This window comes from Zonotrichia albicollis, chromosome 2, assembly GCF_047830755.1.
Source record: "Zonotrichia albicollis isolate bZonAlb1 chromosome 2, bZonAlb1.hap1, whole genome shotgun sequence".
NCBI classification, from domain to species: Eukaryota; Metazoa; Chordata; class Aves; order Passeriformes; family Passerellidae; genus Zonotrichia; species Zonotrichia albicollis.
Genome location: NC_133820.1, coordinates 19,119,055 through 19,144,341, shown reverse-complemented (window position 1 = coordinate 19,144,341; position 25,287 = coordinate 19,119,055). Strand labels below are relative to the sequence as shown.

The 25,287-nt window shown below is 37.0% G+C and overlaps 1 protein-coding gene across 8 annotated transcripts in view; it reads right to left on the bottom strand.

Moving 5' to 3' along the window:
• CASK (calcium/calmodulin dependent serine protein kinase) overlaps nt 1-25,287 on the bottom strand; it is a 187,368-nt gene that overhangs the window by 2,021 nt on the left and 160,060 nt on the right. For 2 of the 8 annotated variants that reach the window (XM_074534521.1, XM_074534519.1), the window contains 9 exons: nt 24,891-24,959; nt 19,349-19,417; nt 17,933-17,968; nt 14,968-15,164; nt 13,617-13,732; nt 8,767-8,847; nt 8,593-8,673; nt 6,960-7,162; nt 5,084-5,167 (listed from right to left, as the gene is read on the bottom strand). In XM_074534521.1, the coding sequence (XP_074390622.1) occupies nt 5,084-5,167; nt 6,960-7,162; nt 8,593-8,673; nt 8,767-8,847; nt 13,617-13,732; nt 14,968-15,164; nt 17,933-17,968; nt 19,349-19,417; nt 24,891-24,959 (936 nt within the window). The remainder of the gene's footprint in view (nt 1-5,083; nt 5,168-6,959; nt 7,163-8,592; nt 8,674-8,766; nt 8,848-13,616; nt 13,733-14,967; nt 15,165-17,932; nt 17,969-19,348; nt 19,418-24,890; nt 24,960-25,287) is intronic. The other 6 variants (XM_074534524.1, XM_074534522.1, XM_074534520.1 and 3 more) reach the window with 5 other exon arrangements.

Sequence of the window (25,287 nt, the reverse complement as noted above, 5' to 3'; positions counted from 1 at the left end):
GACATCAGACCTTTGTTAGTGAGGTCTGCCTGCCTGAGGCAGCTGCATGCGAAAGGCTTCTTCCCAGGGCTCTGCAGCAATTGTAAGTTTGAATTCTCCTCCTGCAAATTTCTTTATGAATTATAAAAAAACCAACAAACCCATTTGCTGTTTTCAGGAACCTTGAAATAGCCACAGGAAAGCAATCAAGTCTTTCCTGTCCCACAGGTTTGAGGTGGATTTGGTGCAAAGTGACTCCTCCTGCTCTGCAGCATCCATAGGCTGACTCTACTCGATCAATCAGCTGGGATACACTTTGCTAAACAGACACAGTGCCCACAGCTTTGTCACTAGAAATTATTCTGGAAACTGATTTTTATCCAGCTGTTAAGATGACCTCCACCTTTATTTTTTTCTGTTTCAGTTTCCCAAGTATTTGTAATTACAGTGGCAAGTAGCTGTGGAACAGGAGCTTTCAGGTCCCCTCAAGGAAACAACCTGCTCTTAGACAGTTCTCCTTCCCTGCAGCAATGAAACCAGCCACTTCTGGAGGAGAAGTTCTCTGCCAGAGTTACAGTTCTGCTTCTCTCCTGAAGCTGCAGCCTCAAATGGGGAGGGGGCTGTGTGGTGTGGTTGTCTTCACTTGAAAATTATTACAAATTTCCTTCAAGTCAGGCAAATACTCCTCACATGCATTTCTGTACACGGGATGTTCCTTGGATGGGTCATTATGAACCACCAGGAACTCCTGGAACTTCTGCAGAAAATTCCAGTGTGTCCAAATGTAATTTATGCTATTAATAAAGAGAACAATGTGAATCAACACTAGTATTAAACATTTTTGTGGATTATTTCATATGGCCCAGTGTTCTAAAGTCAAAACCCTAGTTAGGTGAACTTCCAAATTCTCAGAGATTCCAAAAGAGACAACAATTTGTATCAGCTGAGCATCAAACCTTTCCTGCTTAAATTAACCTACAAAGGAAGGTCAGTAACTTGTCATGCAGACTATTTTCAATGCTTTAAATGTATCTAGCTAAGATTAATTTTGTATTTATAGTCTGTCTTGTCCAAATCATAGTGCACCTTGAAAAGAGTTTTGATCTCATGACACAGGGCTAACAGTGCCTGAGAAGCCCCTGGAAGCCTCAGAACTGTTAAGTCCTTATGCAGATTTTGAATTATTATTCAGATTTCCCATCAATGTTACTTTTACCTACAGATTTGGACTTTTCTCACTACAGTATCTATCCTACTGTGACTGACAATGAAAATCTGAAAATATCACAGCTGTCTCATCTTAAAAAAAAGTGAACTGGTAAAGTTTACCTTGCACACAGGTTCCACGAAACTAAGTCTTTCAAAAATTCATTAAATTTCAGGATTTTTCTGACTTAGCTTCTCCCAGATCCAACTTTACTGGGATCAAATGGTCTTTATTTTGGAATATCTAAATTTCCCAGCCTGCTGGAAATGTAACACATTATTTCTTTCATATACTTTAATGGGCAGTAGTAAGTTTGGGATAAGCCATTGCAATAAGTTTCAAATAAGATTCAAACTTTCCTAAGCTCAGCAAAAGAAAAAGAGACAAAGCTCTTGATTTTTGTTTCATTTTGGGACTAAATTTCACCTGTGTTTGTGATAGAGCATCTATTTGCACGTGTTAGACTTGGCTGTTTTCTCTGAGTCTGCAAGACTTAAAATACCAAAATTCATCTTTGAAGCTAGCTGTAATCAAAGTATTTGCTGTAGTAAGTTCCTCTCATCTTCTCTAAAATGTCTTAATTAAATTTTGCATACTGAACATCTCAGCTTAAGTTCCAAGAAGGAAATTCTTCAGCAGTTGTGCTCTCAATACTGTCAAGGAAGAAGATATTTATCAAAATGTTCAGTGAGCTGCAGACAAATGAATGGCTACAGTTTCAGAAATTAACATTTGGGAGCACAACATCTACATTTCCTTCTTCCCTCAGCTCTTGTGCAATAGGAATTTTATGTGGGTCTAGTTGCTGTGTGTCCATTACTGATCAGACTTTTTCTTCCTAATTCATAATCTCTCCTTTTCTTCCTAATTTCCTAATCTCTCCTTTTCCACCACAGCTGAAAGGAGTGAAACATGGCCTTATCCATGAAATACCCATGTACATAAAGGCCACCAGTGGCACCTTTACTCTCTGAGGGCTGGGCTTTTTAGCCTGAAAGTACACAGAACAACAGCTGCCACTTGTGGCAATCAAAGCCCAGCCCAAAAAATTACTAATATTCCCTTCTAAGGCTGTGGACAATGTGGAAACACCATCAGACCTTTGCCAGTTTTGCTTCAACAGAAAGAAATTCACAATTTAAACAGCTGGTGGGGTCCACCCTTCCTAAGAAAAATTCCTTTTATTCTTTGGCTGTGGGAAGGGAAGAAGCACAGCTAAAAGTCTGAAGAATTTGGCTCCATAAGGTTTACATCAAACAAATGGAGCCTGTGATCTCTTTGCTGCTGTCTGGGCAAAGGAGGTAGGAACAGCTGGAGGAAAGAGGAACCACCCCAAGGTTTTCTGATGCACTCTCTCCTCTGTTTTAGCACAACAACCATCAGATTTAAACTTCCTCTGTGATTAGACAGGTGGGGGCACTCTGGGAGATTCCCTATACAATTTACATTGGGCTTGTGCTTTGCAGTGCTGCTCAGGGTGCATTGCTAGATCCTCTGGAAAGGATAATATTTTGTCTCCTGACTCTTGCTATGTGGGCCTCAATTACTGAGACATTTTTGTGTGCTCTTTGACAGCATCATCAAGTGTCTCAAGAGAGGCACTGTTTGGATCAGGACTCTGCACTGGTTTTACCACAAAGTTCAGATATACATCTGGAAAAGTAGAATTTTACTCCATAGCCTCTCTTTTTGCTAGCAGATAATTCTAGTGCAGGTATCAAAAGTCATTATTATATTAAATTTTGACTCCAATGGTAAAAGTAATGTTGCAAGGGAACAAGCAGGTCTACATTCTAGAACTACTGCAATAACCAGGACTACCTTGTGAGCCCCTAGCTGGTACTTACAGGCAGTTTTCTGCACCATTTTGGCAGCTATGTACAATTAGTACGAATGCAAGAAAATGAAAAGAAAAGCAAAGATGAATTTTAAGAAAACATTGGGAAGGGAAAAAGGACAGTCGTTACACAAGTGTTGTCAAAAAGTGCAAGTAAAATAAAACAAGGCAGGGCAAGAGGATCAACAGAAAGGGACACTCATTATGCAAATGAACCTTTCAAAAAGGAAGCATGAATGGGAAATAGAAAACATACACTCCTTATCCTTGTTTGCTGCCCTGCAGGCTGCCACACAGACACACTTTGCTTATCTGCCCAGAAAACCTTGGAAAACAGGATTCTGTGTGTGGGTAAGGGCTGTTGCTATTACCATTGCCTACCCCTCCCTTTCCTTTGTTTTAATTGATTAATTAAATTAGCACATTTTGTAAGTGTGGCCTTGGCTCAGCAATTCGTGTGCCTGGGTGAAACCCTGCAGGCACAGAGACTTTTGTCACAGGAGCTTAAAACAGGTTTTACAGCACCAACACAATATTTTAGTTCTACTAATTCTTTGGCATGAACTACTTCCCCACCACTACTGTAAAAGGCACATTTTTCTCTTTCCAGTGTATGAGGGAAAATGTTTTCTCCCTCACATGAACTGTCCCAAGTATCTCTGTATTACATCCTAACTGGAAGATTAAAATTTAAGTACCACTGGCAAATGAGTGAGGCCAAGGAAAGACTATTTGGGAGCTGAGCAGGTATGAAGGCAAAAAGCCTGAGCATTTGTGAATTTTACAGGGTACCTGATGCAATGCTATTTGTTTACACAAAGGAAAATTTAGTGTAGATGACAAAATTCTAGTATTTTATCCAGATTGTACTGATTCACAGCATCACACCAGCAGCTACATGAAGTGTCACTTCACTAACATGGCAAGCTGTGCCGACCTGAGAGATCTTTGTTTTTACACTCTTGGGTTGTACCATTAGGGTGTGGGTCCCTAAGACACAGTGAAATGATATAATGCTGTGAAAGTGAGAGAGCCATCTTCTTCCTCCTGTCCCTCTTTCACTGCTTGTTCTAGCACTGGTGCTTAAAAATTAACAAAACTCCAATTTAGGGCTGAAGTAGCTCACTAAAGTATCTTACTGAACAAGCAGAATGCCTCAGCTGTCAGTAAAATTCCAGCTTGAGGCCAAAATTCTTCACTTTCCACTTTTGGTTTGAATTATCATGCAGGTTATTTGCATTTAAATGTGCAAGTCTGGCTCCTTCCTTTCCTGCAGGCCTCTGCAGTGATGTCACAGCTCCACGTTTGTGATACTGTAATTACATTTCTGTAAACCTGCTCTAGTAACACGGCTTCTGACTTTGTGTTTTGATGATCAAGGAGACATCTAGGATATTTGGAACAGATTCATGATCAAATCCAACAGATAAAATACTTTAATGTCATGGTTTTAGGAAGGTGTTTGTGAAAATGGAGTTTGTGTTAGTGTCAGCTAAATCCACAATTGCTTGGTATCCTTGAAATCAGCAGCAAGAGCAGATACCCTATAAAAACTAAGTGGGAAATACATGATGTGGACCTCCATGAATACTTAGCATCATTTCACAAGCAATTACCCTTGGGGTCAAAGATCCCAGTTCTTAGAGGACAGCTGTCAAAATGAACAAGCCTATTTCTGATACTTACTTGCTGTGCAGGGAAAATGCTAAAAGTAAAGGTGGGATCAGTGCTGGCACTGCAACTCACAATTGAGTAATTTGTGCCAATGATTTGGAAATGGATCTTTGAGCTGGAGCAGGGAATGAAATATAAGAAATGTACTTATAAGAATATGTACTTTTAGCATACAGCACCTGGATTTTTTCTCTTGAAGCCCACATTTTGAATTATTGGTTCATAAACAATAAATGTATGTCAATCAACTTAATAAAGCTGTGATTAAATTCTTTTTCTGCCTCTTCATTTACAAACAAGGAAACAATTGAAGAGTCTGATTTGCACATTTGAACCCCATCCTTAATTTTGTCTCTGCCAGGAAATCAGATTGCAACGTGCCATACCTCATTAATGCCTGGTGTAATCGTAGGTGCAGCAATAAAAACAACAAAAGGAGCAAACTCTGCAGTTCTCAGGACCTTCAATGCCTAGGGGAAAAAAATTAGATACTTTAGAGAAAATCTCCAACAATCAATGTGAAGTAAGTTTAGTCACACAAGCAAAAGACACAAATTCATGATCTACCAATGCTGGATTTGTTTTAACTGGACTTGAGACCTTAGTAATACAGACACCTAACTTTTTCTATTGTTTTATATTTCTGGTGGTCAAAACACGTCTTTATCCTTAAATAAAGTTTAAGGATAAATGAGTGAGTTTATGAGACAGTAAAAGCCTTACTATTTTCAGAGTGCCTCTCCCCATACAGTCTCAAAGAATGTGGAATTCTGTTTACATTTAAATTGACTGATGAAATACCATGTAAAAAAATCAGCTACACCATAAATAGGGAAAAGAGCCAACTGTGTTTTAGAATATTGATTAGAGTATAAATTTTATTATTATAAAATTATTGTAAAAAAAAAAGACATGCGATGTGAGAAGTTTGAAGTGTTTAAAAATTAAGCATAGCACTAAATGCAATAAATACAGCTCCAATCTCCTGAGCCAGATCTCTGCAAAAGAGAAGAGCTCTCATTAAAGAGTTGCCTTAATGAACAGAGTGACACAGAGCTGCCATGTGTGACACTGTCACAGACCTGGACTGAAGTGCAGGACACTGGGTTAAACACCTCAGCTGAACTCAGAGGGATGGACAAGGTAAAGTCAGACTGCTAAAGGTCATTCTGGCTTTCCTCTTTTGATTTCTGTCTTCTCCAAAGTTTTTTCTTTTTAAAAAAACCAAAAAAACAAAACCCCCATAATCCACCCTCTCCTTGAGCTAAATGGTTTTCATCTCTGCTGCCACCAACAGGAATCACCTCTGCCAGCCTGCTCCAAACAAGAGACAAACCCCATAACTGAAATGCAAGAAAATCCATAGGAGTGCCCAAGGGAGAACAGGCAAGGGGTGTAAGAGAACCAGGAATAAATCCACAAACAGGCTGGCCTCAATGAGCTGAGATGGATGAATGAGGAAGCTGGTTAGCCAAGTGCCTTGCTGGACATGAGCTGGAGAAAATGTGGCAAAGGCAGCTGTTACCAAATGTAAATATATTCCACAAAGATTAAAATCTCTTCTGAGAATTGTACAGCTCTTGAATTATGCATATTGAAAAAGTTTATCAAGAGAGTTTGCTGTTAACAGCTGCTCCATTTGAACTCAATATAAATGCTTCTCTCCCTGAATGCTGTTAAATGTGGGATTTTATTTCTAAGAACACCATGACACCATCATACTCTGAACTCTCTTAAATAGTTTAGTCGGGTATCTCATTTCTGTTGTGAAATTCTTAGAAAAATCTGAACTTCCTGAATCCATTTACAAAGAAGAAACAAGTCAGCAAATTTAAGTAGATAACCTGGGTCACAATTTTGTCCTTCCTCCCATTTCCTTCCATCTGCTAGAATAATATGAACATCACAATTGTCTATATTCATGTTGTTTCATTTAACAAAACATATGAACAGATCCCTGTGAATTGAAAGTAATGACTGCACAGATGTTTCAAAGGAAATGTATCAGAATTTTCCACACATTTTCTACAATGAATAAATAAACTATTAGTCTTTCTTCAGAGCTTTGTTTTTCTTCTCTGTGTTCTTCTAACCATATGATTACCAGAATTCCACAGATTGATATCCTGGTGGTTCAAGGACTTTTGTTTCACATCACTTTATGCAGCACTTACCTAGTGTACAATCAATAAAAACATTTCAATGAAACAAGGTTGAAGGATTTGTGATGAATCCCATTTTTATACACTTCTAATTAGTTACCTGAGGTTCTACATCAAGTATTGCAATTAGTCCCTGCTCATGGATCTTTCGTATTGTTTCCAGTTTTGTCCCATACATTGCATCCTCATGGCTGCCATATTCCAAATATTCATTGTTTGATATATCCTGCATCATTTGGTCATGTGATACAAAGTAGTAATTTTTGCCATTTTCTTCATCTTTCTTTGGAGGTCTGGTTGTGTCTGAAAATACAAAATATTTTACAGAAGCAATATTAAGGCTATGTGTGGCTTCTTTTTTCTGTTTGTTTATCAATACTTATTCACTGAACTGAACCTGTCAGATCACACACAGAGCAATGAAGGATGAGGCAGTCAGAATGACAGGCACTGGGAAAAGCAGGAGTTTGAGGGATATGTGTTGGAAAAAGCAGCAGTACAGTCCCTAGGGTCTACTGATATTAACATAAGATACTCATATTTCTCCTAAATCCCCTTCTGTCCCAAGAACATTTCTGCATTTTCTTTTTTTTAAATGTAAGTTTTTATGAGAGTGAAAAGGATAAGCTTAAAAAGCAGTTTAAAAACCTGATTACCTGTGGTCAAGAAAGGTAAAAGCTACTTAGGAATAAGATACTTTTTGAATATTGATTCTACAGACTTACGTGGTAAGAGAAGTATGGCCTACTAATCTTTACAATTAACTGCCATTGTGCCTGACCTGATATTTTTGATCTGGTTTTCAGTATACAGCTAATTTCTTCATAAAACATTCTTCCAAACACCTCACCTAATTGAAGGCCAATCTCAAAAGCTACCTACTGGATCATGCTTTTGTAAAGGGATGCAGAAAATGCCTCTTCTTAGTCTTATAAAATCAGTGAAACAATTTCAGTGCAGGAATCACAGAGCAGGAACCTAATCCAAGCAACCTAAGGCATGCTCACCATGGTATAGGTGAGTCCATTTTAAAAGCATCTGCAGAAAAAATCACTACTTTCTGTAAAGAAAATTAAATGAGTGTCACTTGTGAGCCAGGTATGGCATTTCTGAGGTCAGTCTGAAATAGAGTGAACAGGTAGGGGCTGGATGCTCTTGTTTTGGTGTGCTCAGCTTGAGGAAAAAGGATGCATCTCCAAGAGACCATGAAATGGGATCTGCAGTTCCTGCAGGGTATTTATAGAGATTGTCATGAAGGGAAAACACCTCTGTGCTCTTCATAACAACCCACTGGCAAGCAGTGAAATTAACTGTGTTTTCTGGAAACCTGAAACTATTTTAGTGCAATACCAGTCCTTAAGACTTGGCTGTGTGAAGTAATTAAAACACTAAAGTTTCCTTCTAAATTCAGCTCATATTTCTTCTCATGGGAATGATACACAGTTAAAAATGAGAAAACTTTTATCCTTCATTCTAAATGAACACAAATTTAGGGTAGAGAGAAGTATGTCTAACAAGAAGTTTTGTGAATAATAAGGAACATTTCATGCAAAAGTGGTGTAACTTTCTACCCTGCCCTTTGAAAAAGCAAAAGAACCAGATCCAGTCCCACATAGCTCCCACCTTCAAGGCAGGATTTGTCTCAGCTGAGCTGAACACAGGCAGTAGAAGCAGGAGGGTGTTGTCAAGGAGGACACAAACAATTCTGCAGCACACTGAGCCCTGCTACTTACGAGGAATGGGGTAAGCAAATCTGTCCGGGTGTTTTGTGATGAGCGTATTTTTTATGTGTCTTCTTCCCACACCGTGGGCACCTGAGCCACAACACAAAAAAATCATTTAGGAATATTCCACCAGAAAGGCTTCAAAGCTATGATGCTATGTTGAGAAAAGTAACTGAAAATTACCTAGTAGGACTAGTGTTTTCCTTTTGAATGCTGGCAGCTTTACTACTTCTTCATATGTGACGAGATCTAATTGATCAAACACTAAAACACAAAAGAAAGCCCCAAAGGATAAGAAAAAAAGGCAAATGAAGGGTGACAACTAATTCTGCTAGAAATTATAGTTCTATCAAGATTTAGATTTATAATACAAAGTACCATGTTATGGAAAATAAAACCATTCATTCCTTATGCAATTTTAACAGGAGTGTTAATTTAAGAAACTGTTAAGAGCAGTAACAAAGCTACTGAGATGCTCAGCAAAGTTTGCATGTCCTTTCATGCAGTGTTCAGCAGACCACAAAAATCAGCTAGAACAGCATGCCATTCACGTTTGCATTCCTGAGAAATAGCAATACTAAAGAAAAATTTGTGGACAGTGACTGACATGAATGCAATATGAGAACATCTATTTACACTGAAGATAGGGATACTTTCATAATAATGTTTCAACAAGATCTATGAGAAATGCACAGTGTTAATACTTTGTGGTATTTATTCTTTCAAACCACACCACTTACTTGTAATTAGAGTTCTCTTTAAACACACGTGCTAATTAAACTGACATGCTTTTAAAACTTGTGACAGAATGAAGAATTCTAATGAAAAGTGATGGCATTACAGAAAAGAACCTCCACCATATTTAGGGAAAAATTGTAAAAGTATTATTTCAGATATCATTTCAACTGCAGTTGAAATTGGATGAATTCCAGCATGCCTATCAATCTCTTGTCAATTGCCAGGGAATATAGTGATTGACAAATCAAGTTTTGTTCATTAATAACAGCTTATTCCTCCTGTGCCCAGCAACACATCATCTCTGGCAACTCCTGCTGAATTCTAATGACAGAAGCAGGCAGGAGGCAGTTATTTATATTTGTAAAGATTGCAGCAACCAGCAATTGTGGAGCAGAATAACGAACACGAGTTTTCAGTTCTGTATTTCTGCACGCTATGAAAAGGAGGCAGGAGAGACTCCATCCAAACTGTGGAATCTCTCGCTGAGTGTTTCCAAGGTTTAAGTGGTGTATCCACCTCAGCTATATCCAATGAAAAGATGATTTAGGATGAATGCGGGTATGTCTCAGTTTTTCAATTTGATGGAAGTCTTTTCACCTGATAGAGTCCAATGGCTTCAATTTCGTGAAGGTACAAATCAGCCAATTGACACACACAACTATTTAAAGCCTTGAAAAGATACAGATATGGAAACTTCCTAGTCCATTTGAAGCATTTTGAATTTCATCCTAAAGAAGAATCTCTTTCAACCTTTCCCCAAATACTACAAGCAAGAATTTAGTCATATTTTTCTTTCATTCCACAATGGAATTATTACTCTTGTCCTTTTTGCAGCTTCACATTATTTAAACAAATCAATAATTCATTTCATAATAATGATCTACAACACACTAAACAGCTTTACCATGCTAACCACCTAAGCCTGCAAGTGTCTTTTTCCATTGAAAGATAATAATTAAAAAAGAAATCAATCCTTTTTATTTTCTTCTTGAACAAAGCCATGTTATGTTAGATACAAACAACAGGAACAAACACCAGAAATGACACATATTAATGCCTTCATCACAAAGTAGTAGCATGGAGAAAATGTGTCTCAGTCTACACGGATTTAACTAATGATTGTGGGGTTCTCAAATGCAAAAGAAAAATGATTCATTTCTTAATATACAAAGATAGGAGGAATAGAGGGCACACTTAAAGACTGAACTTCAATGCTTCTGTGTTACTAGCTGATAAAAGAAAAGGAGTTCTTGAAAGGAAACAGTAAGAAGCAAATAAAGAGGCATTGTCACTTGACAGGTTACTTACATGCACAGAGGCCATTGGGAGTAAGACAGCATGAAAAATGTACAGGGGTCATTGAGATATGGCTTGTAATATATTAGTAAAATAAAAAGTATATGCACAAAATAAACTTTACCATGCAATAGTCTAAACACAAGGCAAATAAATCACACTAAGAAATGATAAACATATTTTATAAAAGCTTGGCAATTCTCTACATTATGCATAATATGGAGCATAGTTCTGGTATATTCTCTTTTCTGAAGCCCTGCAATAACTTTTCAGCAAAATAAATGAAAAATGTATCTGGATATCACTGCAGCATTATCTCTAGAGCATTTATAAAAATGTCAGTGAATCTAATAATGGAAGAGGTATTTCATTTTTTCTGTGGACTTTGGTTTAAAACTGACTTTGTGCTGATAAAATATATGATCATGAAATTGCCTGATACTCTAATATGAAGCATGGAGGAAAGAACAACAGGATTACATTTTTCTTGCAAAGGAAAATGTATTTGCTTCTAATTCTAAAAAGTAACTGAAATAATCTCCTGTTTACTTCATAAACTATGCCTGATTTGCAGAATAATCTCATTTCTACTTCCAGTAATATCCCAATATGCTACACCAGCTCTCAAATCATCACAAATCTGAGTTGACTATGAATTATTTTACTGGGTCATTTCTCAGCACCCCAGAGCAGTCTCACCCCTAAGAGAAAAATAACACACAAGTCCAAATAAATTACACACTGCTGATCAATTTATTTAATTTTATACTTGGATAAAAGAGAAATAAATTCTACTTTCCTGTAAGAGCAACACTTTGACAATGACTATACTTGTTTTGGATCCAGCAGAAGAAAAGATCTGGTTTTTATTCTGAAACAGAAGCACTGAAAGGCTGCAAGGACCAGTGCTGCCACATTTCTGACCAACAATCCTGGATGTGACAGAGCACTTCAGAGAATTCAGTGCCACCTCAGTTAAACCTGAACTCACATGAGCACCAAAGCAATCCATAATATTCATATATTGAATATTCCATATTTGGGGTCATTCCCTGGAATACTACTGGCATTACCTTCAGTACCTCAGGGACACTAAGATCAATAATACTTCTACAAGAAATCTTGATTTCAATCTGTGCTTGCATTAACTTTTTGACTTAGGGGAAAGAGGAAGCTGAATTCTAAAGGGAACAGTTTCTTTTATGGTCATTATCATAATTTTTAACATTGGTATTTCTAATTCTTGGCAAACACCTGCTCTGATATAAAACAAATAAAGATGTAACACTGCTGGTGAAGGCAGGTGGACTGTGTGAATCAAAGTGCCATTAACCTACTCTGAAATGTTCCCCTATGCCAAGATGCAAAATCCACATTCCTTTCAGGAATTTACTGCTAGAAAATCTCTGAGCTAGGTCTGCTCCTACAGTGCTGCCTGCTCCTCCTCCTTCCCTGGCTGTCCTTCCCTTAGCTCACTCCCTTACAGCAGGCCCTGCTTACTCACAAGACATTTTCAGTTCTGTATTGAGAGATGCATTAAGAAATGTACCTGCCCTAAAGAAAAAAAATCCATGTTTTTTTGGGTTGTTGTTGATCCAGTTCACAGCATGGCCACAAGAGAAGGGAGGAGCAAGGCTGTGGGAATGTGTGCTGGGAGCAGATGATACCAATACTGTGGAAAGGCCTTGGCTCATAAAATCCACTTTACTCTCAACAGCTTTTGTTGTAATTATTAAAATGTGGTTGAGTGTTACTGCAGTGAGGGGGAAACATTAGAACTAGCAGCGTGTTACAGCAGCAAAAGGAAGGAACCTACTTAAAGCTTTCAATCTCTGCTTGTGAGAGCTTTCAGGGTAACAAATAGTTTTATATTCACCTGTGAACATCTTAAATGCAAGAGTGAATTTAAAGAGTATAAACAACAATTACTGTCTTAGAATTTAGGCTTTCTTAGAATTTACTGCCAAATTACTTTAAAGGAAACACATATTATGTAATAGTGACACATTATGAGCTCTGATCCTGCACACATTGTGCAGGGAAAGAGAAATACCTGAAAATATGGATTTATATTGTTTAATCAGTGTGCTCAAGAATGCAACTGAAAAAAATCCCCTAGAAATGAATGTAATACAGAATACTTTCATTACACTGCTTGGACAGGTATGTGTTCTGATTCTAAGAAAAATCTCTGCAAGTCTTTCAGGAGACCACAACCACATAAGCATCACAAAATGTGCTGCCAAAGCAGGAGCAACAGAAAAGTGTTGAAAAGCAGTTTCAGCACATTAAATATTTTATATTAAAAGAAGAAAAGAAGCAAATTCAGCTCATAAATGACAGGGTCTGTTCTTCTTTACTACTAAAACTAATGAATTTTGCTTGACAAGGATCTCTTACTCTACACTTCTAAAATTTTCTAAAACAATTCATTTTTTTAGCACTCTAAACAGAAGCCCCAAACTCAGGATTCAGGCAGAAATCACTGCAAGGAGGATAAACCTCCACAGCTGGTTCTGTTTGGTAGCTGTAAATAACACACTGACTGTGCAATGGCTCTTATTCCACTTCCAGCTGTGCCACTTCAACAAAAATGCTCTTTCATGATGTTTTCACATGTGTAATCTGTAACTATAAATACATGTTAACAAGGATGCTACAGAACAGTCTGTTGTAGAGCACAGTACAGTTATATAGGTTGCAAAAATCATATCCTGTTTGTTTCTAATGCTGCTTTACACATAAACCCAAACAATCTAAGCCTCTATCAGGATATACTACGATGCACTGCTTTTGTGGCAGCTTGCCCCTCACTGACTAAGCTCCATGCTTAAATAGCAAAGAACAAGCACAGTAATGTTGGCATAATTAGAATTTTACTTATATTTTCCTAAGTAACTCATTAGATTTATATAATACTGCCAGCTGAACAATTAATGGCAAGGCTTAAACTGCAAAAGATGTAACCTGTTACAGATACCTGCATTTTCTGTTCATACCTGCATTGTGCTTTGCCAAATATTTGTCTTTGTACTGCTTTTTTTTCTTTCCAAACCAAGTACAGCTGGCCTGCTGCTCCTGTTTGGTCTTCTCCATGGCAATACAAGCAACTCGCCTGACATAAGGAGGAGAAAAAACATTTTCTGTTGTAATCAAGAATCTTTAATGAGCTGCACAGAATGAATTAAAAAAGCAAGACATTTTTATAGAACATGAATACAGTAAAACTTTTAAAAACATTTTTTTTAATGATTTCAGAGAACATATATACAGGGATATTATGATGTAAGAATATTTTCTTGGAGGTAGATGATGGAAGCTGACAGATGAATTGAGCATGGGAGGAAGGGCGGCTGCTGGAATGGATCCAGACCACTCTGCAGCAGATCAGAAGGGAATAGCACAAGGTCCAGAATGACCACCATGGTCCAAATTCCTGCAGAGCCAGTGGTGCTGTGCTGGGGGACTGTCTGAGTTGATCTCTAGGGTGCAGCTCTGCAAGGGACCCTGCTGCACTGTGGGCTGTGCCTCCCTTACACACGGCTGGCACAGAGCTCAGGACATGGAACCAAAGGTCTTGTCTGCCTCTTGTCTGTCCTCTCCTGCCAAAACCTCCCTTATCCAGCCCAGGAGCAGTGCACAACTCCAGCTCTTTTAAGCAGAAAATCCTGTATGAAGTATTTTGTGCTAAATTATCTAAACTTTACTGAGTTATGGCCACACCTTCCAAGGCCCAGGACTCACCACAATTTGTGCTAAGACATTTAAATTATTTTCTAAACAGCTCCTGCAAGAGGTTGTTTAAAGGCTCTGCATTGTACAGTGCCACTGCTGTTCATTGAACCTGCCACTGGCACCGTGATTTTGTTCTGCTTTTTGACATTCATATGAAAAATGAAAAGGAAAGAAAATCCTAAAACTCCCTCAATGACCTTTTTGCCTGACAGCTGGCTAAAATCCTATTCCTGCAGCACTTGCATGTAAACAGTACTAATGAAACCCCTGATTAGAAGCTGAAAGAGAAATTAATTTGACCCTCTTATATAACCACTTTGTATGTAGCCATCTTAAATCCTAGTTTCTTACATTATACTAGAAAGCACAATGTTTATTAACACAGGAATTTATTTTTTAATGTAATCACACATTAAATTGCAGATAACCCTTACTGCTATGCCTACATGAGAAAAAAATTAATAGCACACAAATTGAGTCAATATATAGACTTAGAGAAAAAAAAGGAAGAAAAAGAGAAAATAATTCAAAGACCGGCTATACAACAATGAAAAGTATGAAAGACAGAAATAAAATCAAAATGAAATTCACTTTTATAGAAAACTTAAGTCATACCATTCCTGAAGTTCAGGAGAAGGAATAAGACCTGCAGTACCATTTTTGGAGTTCTCAAGTTTACCCTGCCACCAGTTATGATCATCTTTGCTAATGATTTGGATAATATCACCAACTCGGAATCTGATGCCAGCTTCTTTGCAAGGAATGAGGTCATCCTTTGCTGGATCATATTCAAATTGTGCTCTTACATAGATCTAGAAAAAAAAGAGTTTATAAGAGACACTGCAGTATCATCACTGCCATGGTATTCAGAGTAACAGGTGAAAATCTGATCTGTGAATGCAGCTACACATATTGGTTGCAAGAAGCAAAGAAAGAAATAAAAAAGGAAGGTGCCAAAGCATAAGTGATAGCTGAAAATGAAAATGCCCACTCCAGCAAATGATGGAGACATATGATGTTATTTCAAAAGCTCATGTTTTCTACATTCTATAAAACCTGAACAGCAAAAATGTAATAAACTCATGGAGTTCCTCAAACAGTTATTAACTATCACAAATCACTCCAGAACACAAGCCAGCACCTTACAACTCAATCTGTAATGTATTTTCCAACTGAAGTCCCATGGTATGTTTTAAAACTTTCTGTGACAGGAAGTTTTACTGGGTGCTATAAAGGACTTTGGCTTTATTAGTGATCTTTAGAATGAGAAGTTTTAAGATTTAAGACATTAAAAAATATATTTTTCAGGAAGTCCTGCATTGTACCTATCACAGAGTTACTCAGGAGGAATGTGGGAATTCTCTGTATGGGTTTTTCAGTAAAAGTCTGCTCCTATGCAAATAAAACTCATGATTTGAGCAAGCTATTCTCTAAAGAACATGAACAGAAAGAAACCAGACTGTAACTTCACAATTTAAAGGATGATACCAATCCTTTCCTTGTGTGTTACTGAGCTCTCAACTCTAGAAAATGAAAATAAAAGTGATACCCAGTTTTGGTTGCTAATTTGAGCCCTTGTGCACCCAGGGAACTCAAAATCAAAATTAAGTGTCATGCCCTAGATGGATAATTTCTACAGTTCATGAACTTCCAACTTCCCTGCAGCATCTCAGCCAGCCTTGTATACACTTACTGCTGATTTTCTTACTAAAAATGGACTAGATTTAAAAATCCCCAACAATTACAAACTAATATCTTTCTTAGAAAATGTAACAATCACTTTTCAACTCTGCTCAAACTCTGCTCTCGTAATAGCTGTAATTGTGCAGTGTTAGCACTATTCATGGTACTTAAAAAAGTAATCCAATCTGCACCTCAACAGATGAATAAATTAACTTAAAATGGCTAATCACTTTTCTCTTGTATCTGATGTATTTTTATTGGTTTGCAGTGAGAGCATCAGATGACAAGACCAACACACAACTCAACTTTTAATATATTAAATCTGACCCTTGCTCTGTTATGCATTGAGTTTAAAAAAGCAACCCAACTTATTTTAATTACTTGAGAAATAGGATGTTTTGAAACCAATTATGTTTACTTAGTAATTTGTTTTTCATGAAGTAATCAATATTGATATAACCCCTTATTTTGCCTGAAGCTTATTCATACAAGTCTAAAAACATCAGCAGTATTTTTACTATCTAGAAACTTCCCTGATTTTCAAGTCCCTGCTCCAGTTTGAGCCATTATCCACCATATACTGCCAGCTCTTGGAACATTACAGACTTCCTGACACATAAATATATATTCATTAGCCAAGCCCTCACTGGTTTCAAGGATGACAAGAAAAATATGCTGTTTCAATGGGAAAAATCAGGCAAAAATTGAAAAAATAAAGTAATTATAAATGGTGTGAGTAAGAGAAACACCATTATTTTGATATTGCCTTGAACAAAGTTTCTTCTTCTGGGGAAAAAACCCTATGAGCAAATGAAAATCTAATATAAATGTCTAGAAGGTGTTTCATGGAGCCTCTCCAGGTTTACATTCAGGCAGCTTCAAAAGAAAATGGAAAGCTGAAAGAACCATAGAGAGCTTTAAAAATGGGAAGTGAAGTAAGAGCAAACCATTCTTGTGATAGAAGTTCCAGCCAACTCAACCAGCCAGCAATATAAAAAGGTTCTCAAAGACAAGAGTTAATGTAGCTGATTGACTTCTTGAATGGAGTTGCAAGAGCTATTATAAAAATTCCTGGCAGAGAAGGAGGCTGAGTACACAGTTAAAAATTCAGAGGTAGATTCTGGAAAGACTATAAATAACTGGAGCAGTTACTGGAGATCAATCACAAATCACTTGATGGTACCTGCTCATTTGGAGGCTGCAGAAAAATAACAAAAATTCTTAAAATTGCAAAAAGAAAGATAGAGAATCCTCTGAGAAGCCCCACATGCTTTCTTGGAATTTTCTGAGAGGAAAGATCTTTCTGTGGTCTGTGCTGAGTTGCACAAGCATCAGGTCAAGGTAACAAAAGTAAGGGAGGTTATTGAAAATGGGACTAAGGACTGAAATTTTAAGAGACCATCTTCAGATTTATCAAGCCCTAACAGAAACTATGCTTAATGTTTTTCTTTGAAAAACTTTGTTAATGTTAATAATTAGTTTCAGATAAACTCAAGCTTTACAATCTTTGTCAGCACAATATTTTAGAGCTTTAGACACCTGCCCTACTTGTCTCCATTCCAGCTAAAAGAGAAAATTAATCTTTCCTCTAATATTAAAACCTGAACAGGTCACTGCACAACAGGAAGTCTATTAATGCATTCTGAACTAAATCAACATCTCCAGTTAAATTCTCAGTGAATTTGCAACTCTCACACATGTAGACACATGAAAAAAAAAAGTATTTTAAATTAGCTACAAACAAATGAGTTAAAAGAAAAATGAAAAAAATGAAACACATTTTTCAAGCTTAAATGTTTTAGTCCAGCACATACAGAATATGAGTGGGGAAAAGGTAAGCAGGGATGTTTGCTAGCAGCTAAGTTTACAAAAACTCCCATGGAGGTTATCTATTCACCTGTCGTCCTTTTGGTTGTGTTGTCGATGGCAAGTCCTGCAGAATAAAGTCAACCCAGGAGAAGAAATTTTCATTTTACTTTTTAAGGGTACATAACACTGTTTGTTAGTGATTCATTCTACATTACAGTAAAATGTTAAGTTAGACAAAAGTATAAAGCATTGACCCATGTTTAGAAATAACTTTTTTCTTAAAGAAAAATCAAACCCAGGCTGTTTAGCAGCAAGCTGAAGAAAGCAGGTAAAAAGTTTAAGCAGATAGAGAATGTGCTTTTTAATAAATAATTCAGCATCTTCAACACAAAAGCACCACCAAGTGAAAGAGGCTCTTTATGTGAAGGCCTTTTCCATTTAAGTATCAAGTTTTGCTTTTAAAAGAGAGAAGCTATTATAAATGTTAAAAAACCCTATGATTAAAAATGTATAATGTGATCAGTTGTGCTGAGAATTAAGATTATAACTACTTTCATGTTATAAATTTAATTTAATTCACAAAAATGTCCTAAATTTTTCATTCACATAATTATTTTTCATTCTACTAATTAATAAGCACTTTACCTTGTGGCAAATTATGTCTAAGTTGCAATTTTTATCAATAGTTAAAGAAATAGTTACTTGGTTTTGGGTTTTTTTTTTTGGTTTGTTTTTAGCTGGTCCCATGAGCTCATGATATTGACAGCACTCACTGAAGAAACTTGTGTGCAGTTACTACATTGGTCCAAACACAACAAATGAGAAACAAGACGAATTTTAACACCAATGTACTTTGGGAAGAACAGGAGATCGACAGCACCTTTCTACCTGAATACATACAAAACAGAAGTACTTTGTGTTAAAGATGTGATGGTAATAGCTTGGTTTGTAGTGCAGTTTAAAGCCACTTCCTTTTGCTTTCCATATCCAGGCAAGGCTCATGTTTCACACAGTATGTGCACGTACCACGACAGCAGAGAGCACACCAATTCCTTAACTCAGATAGCGGAAACCAGTACACGTTCCAGAGGGCTCTCAAACACAAAACTTAAAAAAAAAAAAAGGATCTAAAATGTCTTGGGATACCAACTGCACAGTTACTCTCTTCCTTCAAACTCTGCTTCCAAAGTTGAGGATGGAAATAAAAGCTTCCACTTTAAACCTCTGCTCAGTTTTGAGGAAAGTGCTGACAATGATTTAAGGATGACTGAAGTGTCACAGTACAGTTATTAACATTTAATTCACTGTATGGCTTTTAATGAGAAGAACATGTTGGAAAAAGCCCTCTAAAAAAAAAAAAGAAAATGGGGAGTTACATATGCAATAACCTGGGTTCTCTCAGCAGGACAGAATTTTCCACTGACCACACGATAAGTATAACAGTAATGGCAGATGAGCACCAACAAAACTTTCACACTTTCTCTGTGTGGAACTGGAATCTTACCGAAACAGAATTGTTAGTGCTGCTATGACCATTAGCGGGGGACTGTCTGGATGTAGAGGGGGAATCTCTCTGAAATAAGACACAAGGTTCATTAACAACACAACACTATCACAGGAACACAGAAATATTTCAAAGAACAGTTACATCCACAGCCTTATAACCATTTGCTTAGCTGCTTCATTTGTGAAAGCTTCCACTCTACAAACTCTGTAAAGCTTTTCCACAGCTTAGGCTTCAGGTTTGACATTTTGATTTATCTGAGGTAATAATTATTTCTATGTTGCCTTCAGCTTTTTAATAAATAACTGGGACTTAAGAGATCTCACATGGCTGACAATGCTACCAGCCCTCAGTCACACACCAGTCCTGGTTAAAGCACCTGGAAGTTATACCCTGAACAGTACTTAGAATAGAATGAGGCCCATATCCTGTTATAAAGATGTTTCTGAATATTTTTTCAGCTTTGTGGTGGTTGTCAGTCCCTACTCAGCAAGATGCATCTCCCTGCAGTGCCTCACAGCCAACTGAGGAGAAAGCTGGATTCTGTCTCCTCCCTTCTCATCCATTCTACAGCACAATGAGGGTTTTCCTCCAACATTCTTACGGGCTTGAAAGTATCAAACCTTGCCAAAAAACAGCACTTGGAAAAAGCCAATTCCCTTGACCCAGACTACCAGTGTGGCCCTACCCCTCAGTGCAGAGACAGCAGACACAGGGAGCACACTGGGAAATTCTACAGGAAGGATAACAGGAATTTCTGGTGGGTTTTTCAGAGCCATCTTTTTCACATGCCATTTTGACTGCACAGTGCTTCATTCCATGAGGTCAGATAATTGAGCCATCTCTTCTGAAAATAAAATAACCCACTCATATACTGTTAAAAAAAATCCCTTTTACCCTCACAGGAATTCTGGAATATAATATTCCATGTCAAAGGTCAGCTTAGGAATGTCTGGTCATTTTGTGTAACATCAAGGACAGCAGAGAAAAAGGGCTAAAACAGTTTTCTAAGGAATCAACGTTAACCCTGTCATATTTTCTCAATACCATTATTTTGTGAATAATTAAATACCTGGTGCTAAACTGTTCATGCAACACTAATCAGGGATTAATGCCACATACATAAGAACAAAACTTGCCTCCCTCAAGTATTTGCAATGTGTAAGGGACTGGGGGAGATCAGCCCTAATTCTAATTACAAAATCACTCCAGCACAAGTTTAAAATATTCAAATGAGAGTAAATAAACCATTCATTACTGAAAGAATATTTAAAAATGTAAAAAATGCAAAAAAAAAAAAAAAGAGAAAAGCCTAAAGGAATCAGTATTCTTTTTTTTTTTCTTTTGTGTATGGATTATCAGCATCAACTTTATGAAATTGTAGCCATAAGAACTTTTTCAAAAAGGCAGTAAGTCCCTTGCTTTATAAAGAGATTATATGCTTGCTCTGCAATTCTGTCTCTGCTATTTTCTCACTTTCAAGAGGTGAAAAATAAATTTTAACTTTTTTTAAAATATGGTTTGTTATGATCTGTTTTCAGTGATGGTTTAGCAAGAGAGCAAGGGAAAGCTTTGGAAACTGATGCGAGCAACCAAATCATGTGGAGAAAAACAAGTTTAGAGAATGCCACTATTTCTGGACTGTCTTGAAGGATTTTGCCTTTGAAGGAAATTTTCTTGGTTTGAGAATGTTTTGATTTGTATTCCTCCAACAATTCCCAACACAAGACAGCATATTATTCAAAGCAAATGTTCATCATAACATACTGAGGAAAATATACATTTTCAGTGCTACTGGTGGTTTCAGTACTGTCAGAAATAATCTAACAAGTTAGTCAAGAGACATTTTTTTATGTATGACTTTTACATAATTAGGCTGTTCTGTCAAAATTTCAAACACATTTAGATTCTTAATTTTCTAGGGACAGGAGCTCTTTCAAAAAATACCAGACTCTAAAGTTAGGAGAAAAAACTGTATTATGGACAATCTAATGAGCCAAATCAAGGAGCACAGAGATCCTTGTAGAATAACAAGACTGCTTAGGACTAGCCTGGAAAAATTCAGTTTGGGTTGTGAGTTTGTTTCTCCAGTAAATCAGCAGAAGCCTTTCTTATCCTGGGAACAGGGGCAGAAAAACACTTGGAGGATCCAATGATTCTGAGAAATGCAGAAAGATTATTATAATATATTTTAGTCAACTCAACTGTCTGAACTTCCCAGCCTTCTCCAGCCCCAAGACAAAAAACACAGAAACCTTTGGGGTCCTCACTATTCAGCTGAAGAGCCACAGAGCCAGAGCCTTAGAGGAAACAACCACAATTATTTCCAAATGATGGCAAACCCAGCTTCCTCTTGATTCCCTGTTTTGAGGTGTAGTTTTTGAATGATAAACTAAAGTATTTGAGATGCAAACCTATATGATGTCTATAAATATGACCTGATCAAATTAGATACTGACAAAAACAGGTGGAGCAATGACATTGTTGCCAGATTTAAAAAAAGAAACTCAAACAAGAAAACCAATAAAACCAAAACCTTCAATAAAAACAGACAGAATTTCCAAAATTCTGGAAATACTTTTACATTTCTGTCTTGCTCAAGGAACACATCTGTCAGTATCTTTAATACAAATTTAAAAAAGGTTTAAGACAATAAAAACTCCTGATGTTTGAGCACTAATGGAAACCATGGAAGATAAAAGAAAAAATCCCTGGTGATTACCACCAGGCTTTTAAAAACTCCCTGTATAAAGGTTTTTCTTCTTAATGAAACAATTTAAGAGTTTCACAAAGGCAATCTGAAACATAAAGAATGCTTATAAGGATTTTTTTAGTTTCAAGAAAAAAAAAGAAAGAGAAAAAAAAGTACTTATCATTCTCACATATCTGACACTATAAAAAGTCACTCTGGGTGTTGTGTCAGTGCAAAGTAAAAATGCAAATCTAGCCAGAGCAAAATGCTTAATCATGGGGATAAAACTGAAACACATAAATAGTGTACACAGAAATCAGCCTTAAGAAGGATGTGTTGCAACAGTTACTTCAGTTCATGTTTATGTAAATCTGCAATTTTCCTGGTATCTGATAAAGAAAACAACACCCTGGCCCCTTGTTATCTAAGTTTGTGTGTTAACTCAGGTAATTTGCCATGCCAGTGACTAAACAGGTCACCTCACACCACATCAGCTGATCCAATTTTCACACAAGGGAATTCAAAATTATTATGTATTCAAGCAAGGTCTGCTCCATGAAATAGAAGGTCTGGTAACTGAATGGAAGGCATGGGTGCAGGAAAAGCCACAAATGCCTAAAAACCCTAAAGTTATTCAGCTGAGATTTTGCAAACTGCCTAGTGACACTGAATTATATAGTGTAGGAAAAAGACTTCCCTATATATATGCAGAAATGGCTCAATATTTAGAAAATAACACTTATTTTAAATGACTATAAAAGAAGACAAATATGGCAAGTGAAATTCAAATCCCAGTTATTAAAAAACAAACATTCAGTGCCCTCATACCTTTGTGAAGGCCTAAGACAGTAAACAAAAGCACATCATCTCTGATTCTACTAATATGCAGTTTTTTCTTATTCAAGATTAACAAGATGTTTTGCAGTCCAATTATGTGATCCTGGTAGGAGCCTCAAATCCCCCAGTCCCCAATTCTGTTTCATATTCCTCTTCTCATAAAACTACACTACATGAGCACCAGTCCATGACTGAAGGAGGAGGGAACCAAATATAGACTGAACTGTTGCCAAAAAATACCTTAACTGGGAAGATTATATTAGTGAAGACCCAATATCTCTCTATTTATCCTGCTGGAGGGCACGAGAAGCAAGATTTCTGTGTTAGTAATGTCAGTCAACATTGAATTTTAGCTTTTTTCAATGGTTAAGGATTTGATTCATTTTCTGAATCACCTTCCTGAAAAATTCTGTGAAAGAAATTCTCTGTGTGCCAAAGGACTAGTGATGCTTTACCAGGATGATTTAAGAACACTGGGGTTTTTGTGTACACCTGTAACTGAATAAAATCAAGCCAAAGCCTTAGTGTGGCTGAGCGGGTGGGAAGGACTCATCCATCTCTGACTTAATGAATGCTAAATGCTACAAAGTGGGATAATTAGACATGATTTCTTTTTCTCTTTGATCACACATTTCTAGTTTAGCCATTTTCTTCCAAAGAAAGGTAAGAGTATATTTTCCATTCTTCTGCGAAATAAATAGTCATGAAAAGCCTAAAGATACAAAACCAAAGAGATTTTCTGCTATTACTAAAATGACAATTAATAGTATTAATTTAAAGCTATATGCTGAGTCTTTCCAAATAATCATCTTCTCAGCAAGTCTGCAGTTTCACCAGTTTCTGTATTTCAATATTGGGAAGTGAGGTATCTTTTGGTATTAGTCCTCTTTGCAGCACAGAAGTCAATACATGAATTTGTCAGCACGCTGCAGTATTTTTAAAAGCCTTTGCATTTCATGAAAAACTTTTGGTTTCATGTTTATTTTAAGAAAATTGGCCTCAGAGGTGAAAATCTGTCAAACCTTCTACCTCTAAAACCTTTTAGTTTTTGTGAATTCTACTAGAAGAACCGAAGGCAACCAAAAAAGCAGTAATTTTTTCCCTTGCAAAACAGATTGTTCTGACAACCACAATAGCAGTTTCTGTGTATTCTAGCATCTGCTGAGCCATAAGAACAATTAGGGTGAAATCACAGCTCTAATTAAGATAAGGTGCTTGACTTCAGCAGGGGTTGTGATTTCACTTGGGGAGTTCTAATTCGGGAGCTGTGTGCGCAGCAAAGCGCGTGGCTGAGATTGGCACCATCCACACGCTGCAAATGCCATCTGTGTGCTCACACTGAACAGGGATCTCAAGTAGCCATTTCATACAATTTAATCCCCTTCAGTTGCAATCTGGAATCTAACTTGGTGAGCAGAAGGGAATTAAACGTTGCTGTGCAAAAGCTGTAATACCAAGTTTCTAGTTCAGCAACAGCTCGGAATCTGTTTTTCTTCTGTAGTGACACAGACCATTTTTTCATGGAAACATAATATTAGCCACATGTAACTGTTACACACAACCATCACAAATTTACCTCAACAGGGTTATACAGAAACAGGTTTTTCAATTAACCCTTAACAGCCCAAAGCAGCAATATAATGTTTAAAGCCTAAAAAAGAGGAGGATTGTTCCTCAGCTTAGGAAGTTTAACAGACTTACTGAAGTATGAGTTTAAATGTTCATATTTTAAAGGGGCTTCCTAAATGCATAAGTTGAGGATCCCCTTTCCTAATTTTTTTTTCTTTAATAGGCTGTAAAGAGTTAGTTAAGGTGCTGATGAGATGAGTATGAAGGCAGGGCTGAGTAGGTAGGTGGGACCTACTCATGTTCCGTTATCTTTGTTGTAAAATTGGTGTGCGATCTAACAGGACAGGCAGAAACAATTTCCCAGAAAGCAGGAACATTCAGCCATCAGCAGGCAGTTAGTTACAGGACTGAGGAAGAAAGGGGATGGCTCATTAAATTCATTACCTCACAGGATGAAGACTGCGTGCGATAACTTGGCACAATCTTGAAGGTAATACTTCCACGCATTTCCCTCTGTGAAAAAAGAGGCATTTTGAAGAGAAAATCTCCAAATTGTTAATGCTAGAAAGGAAAACATCATAGTCCAAGTATGAAAAGCTAAAATGCTATGGATGAGTTGTCATATCACCTATAAACAAACATTCATATTGCCCTCATTAATCTAAAGGATGAACAGTTTGTTCACCTGACTAGGTTTTGAATGCCTAGAATGCATTACCTTAGAATGCACTACCTTAGCTAGATGAAGCACATAGAGATTAAGTTAAATTTCCCAAATTTTTAGAATTGTATTTTTATGTAAGAGATTCAGAGATGTGTAGGCTTCTTCCATGTTAACCTT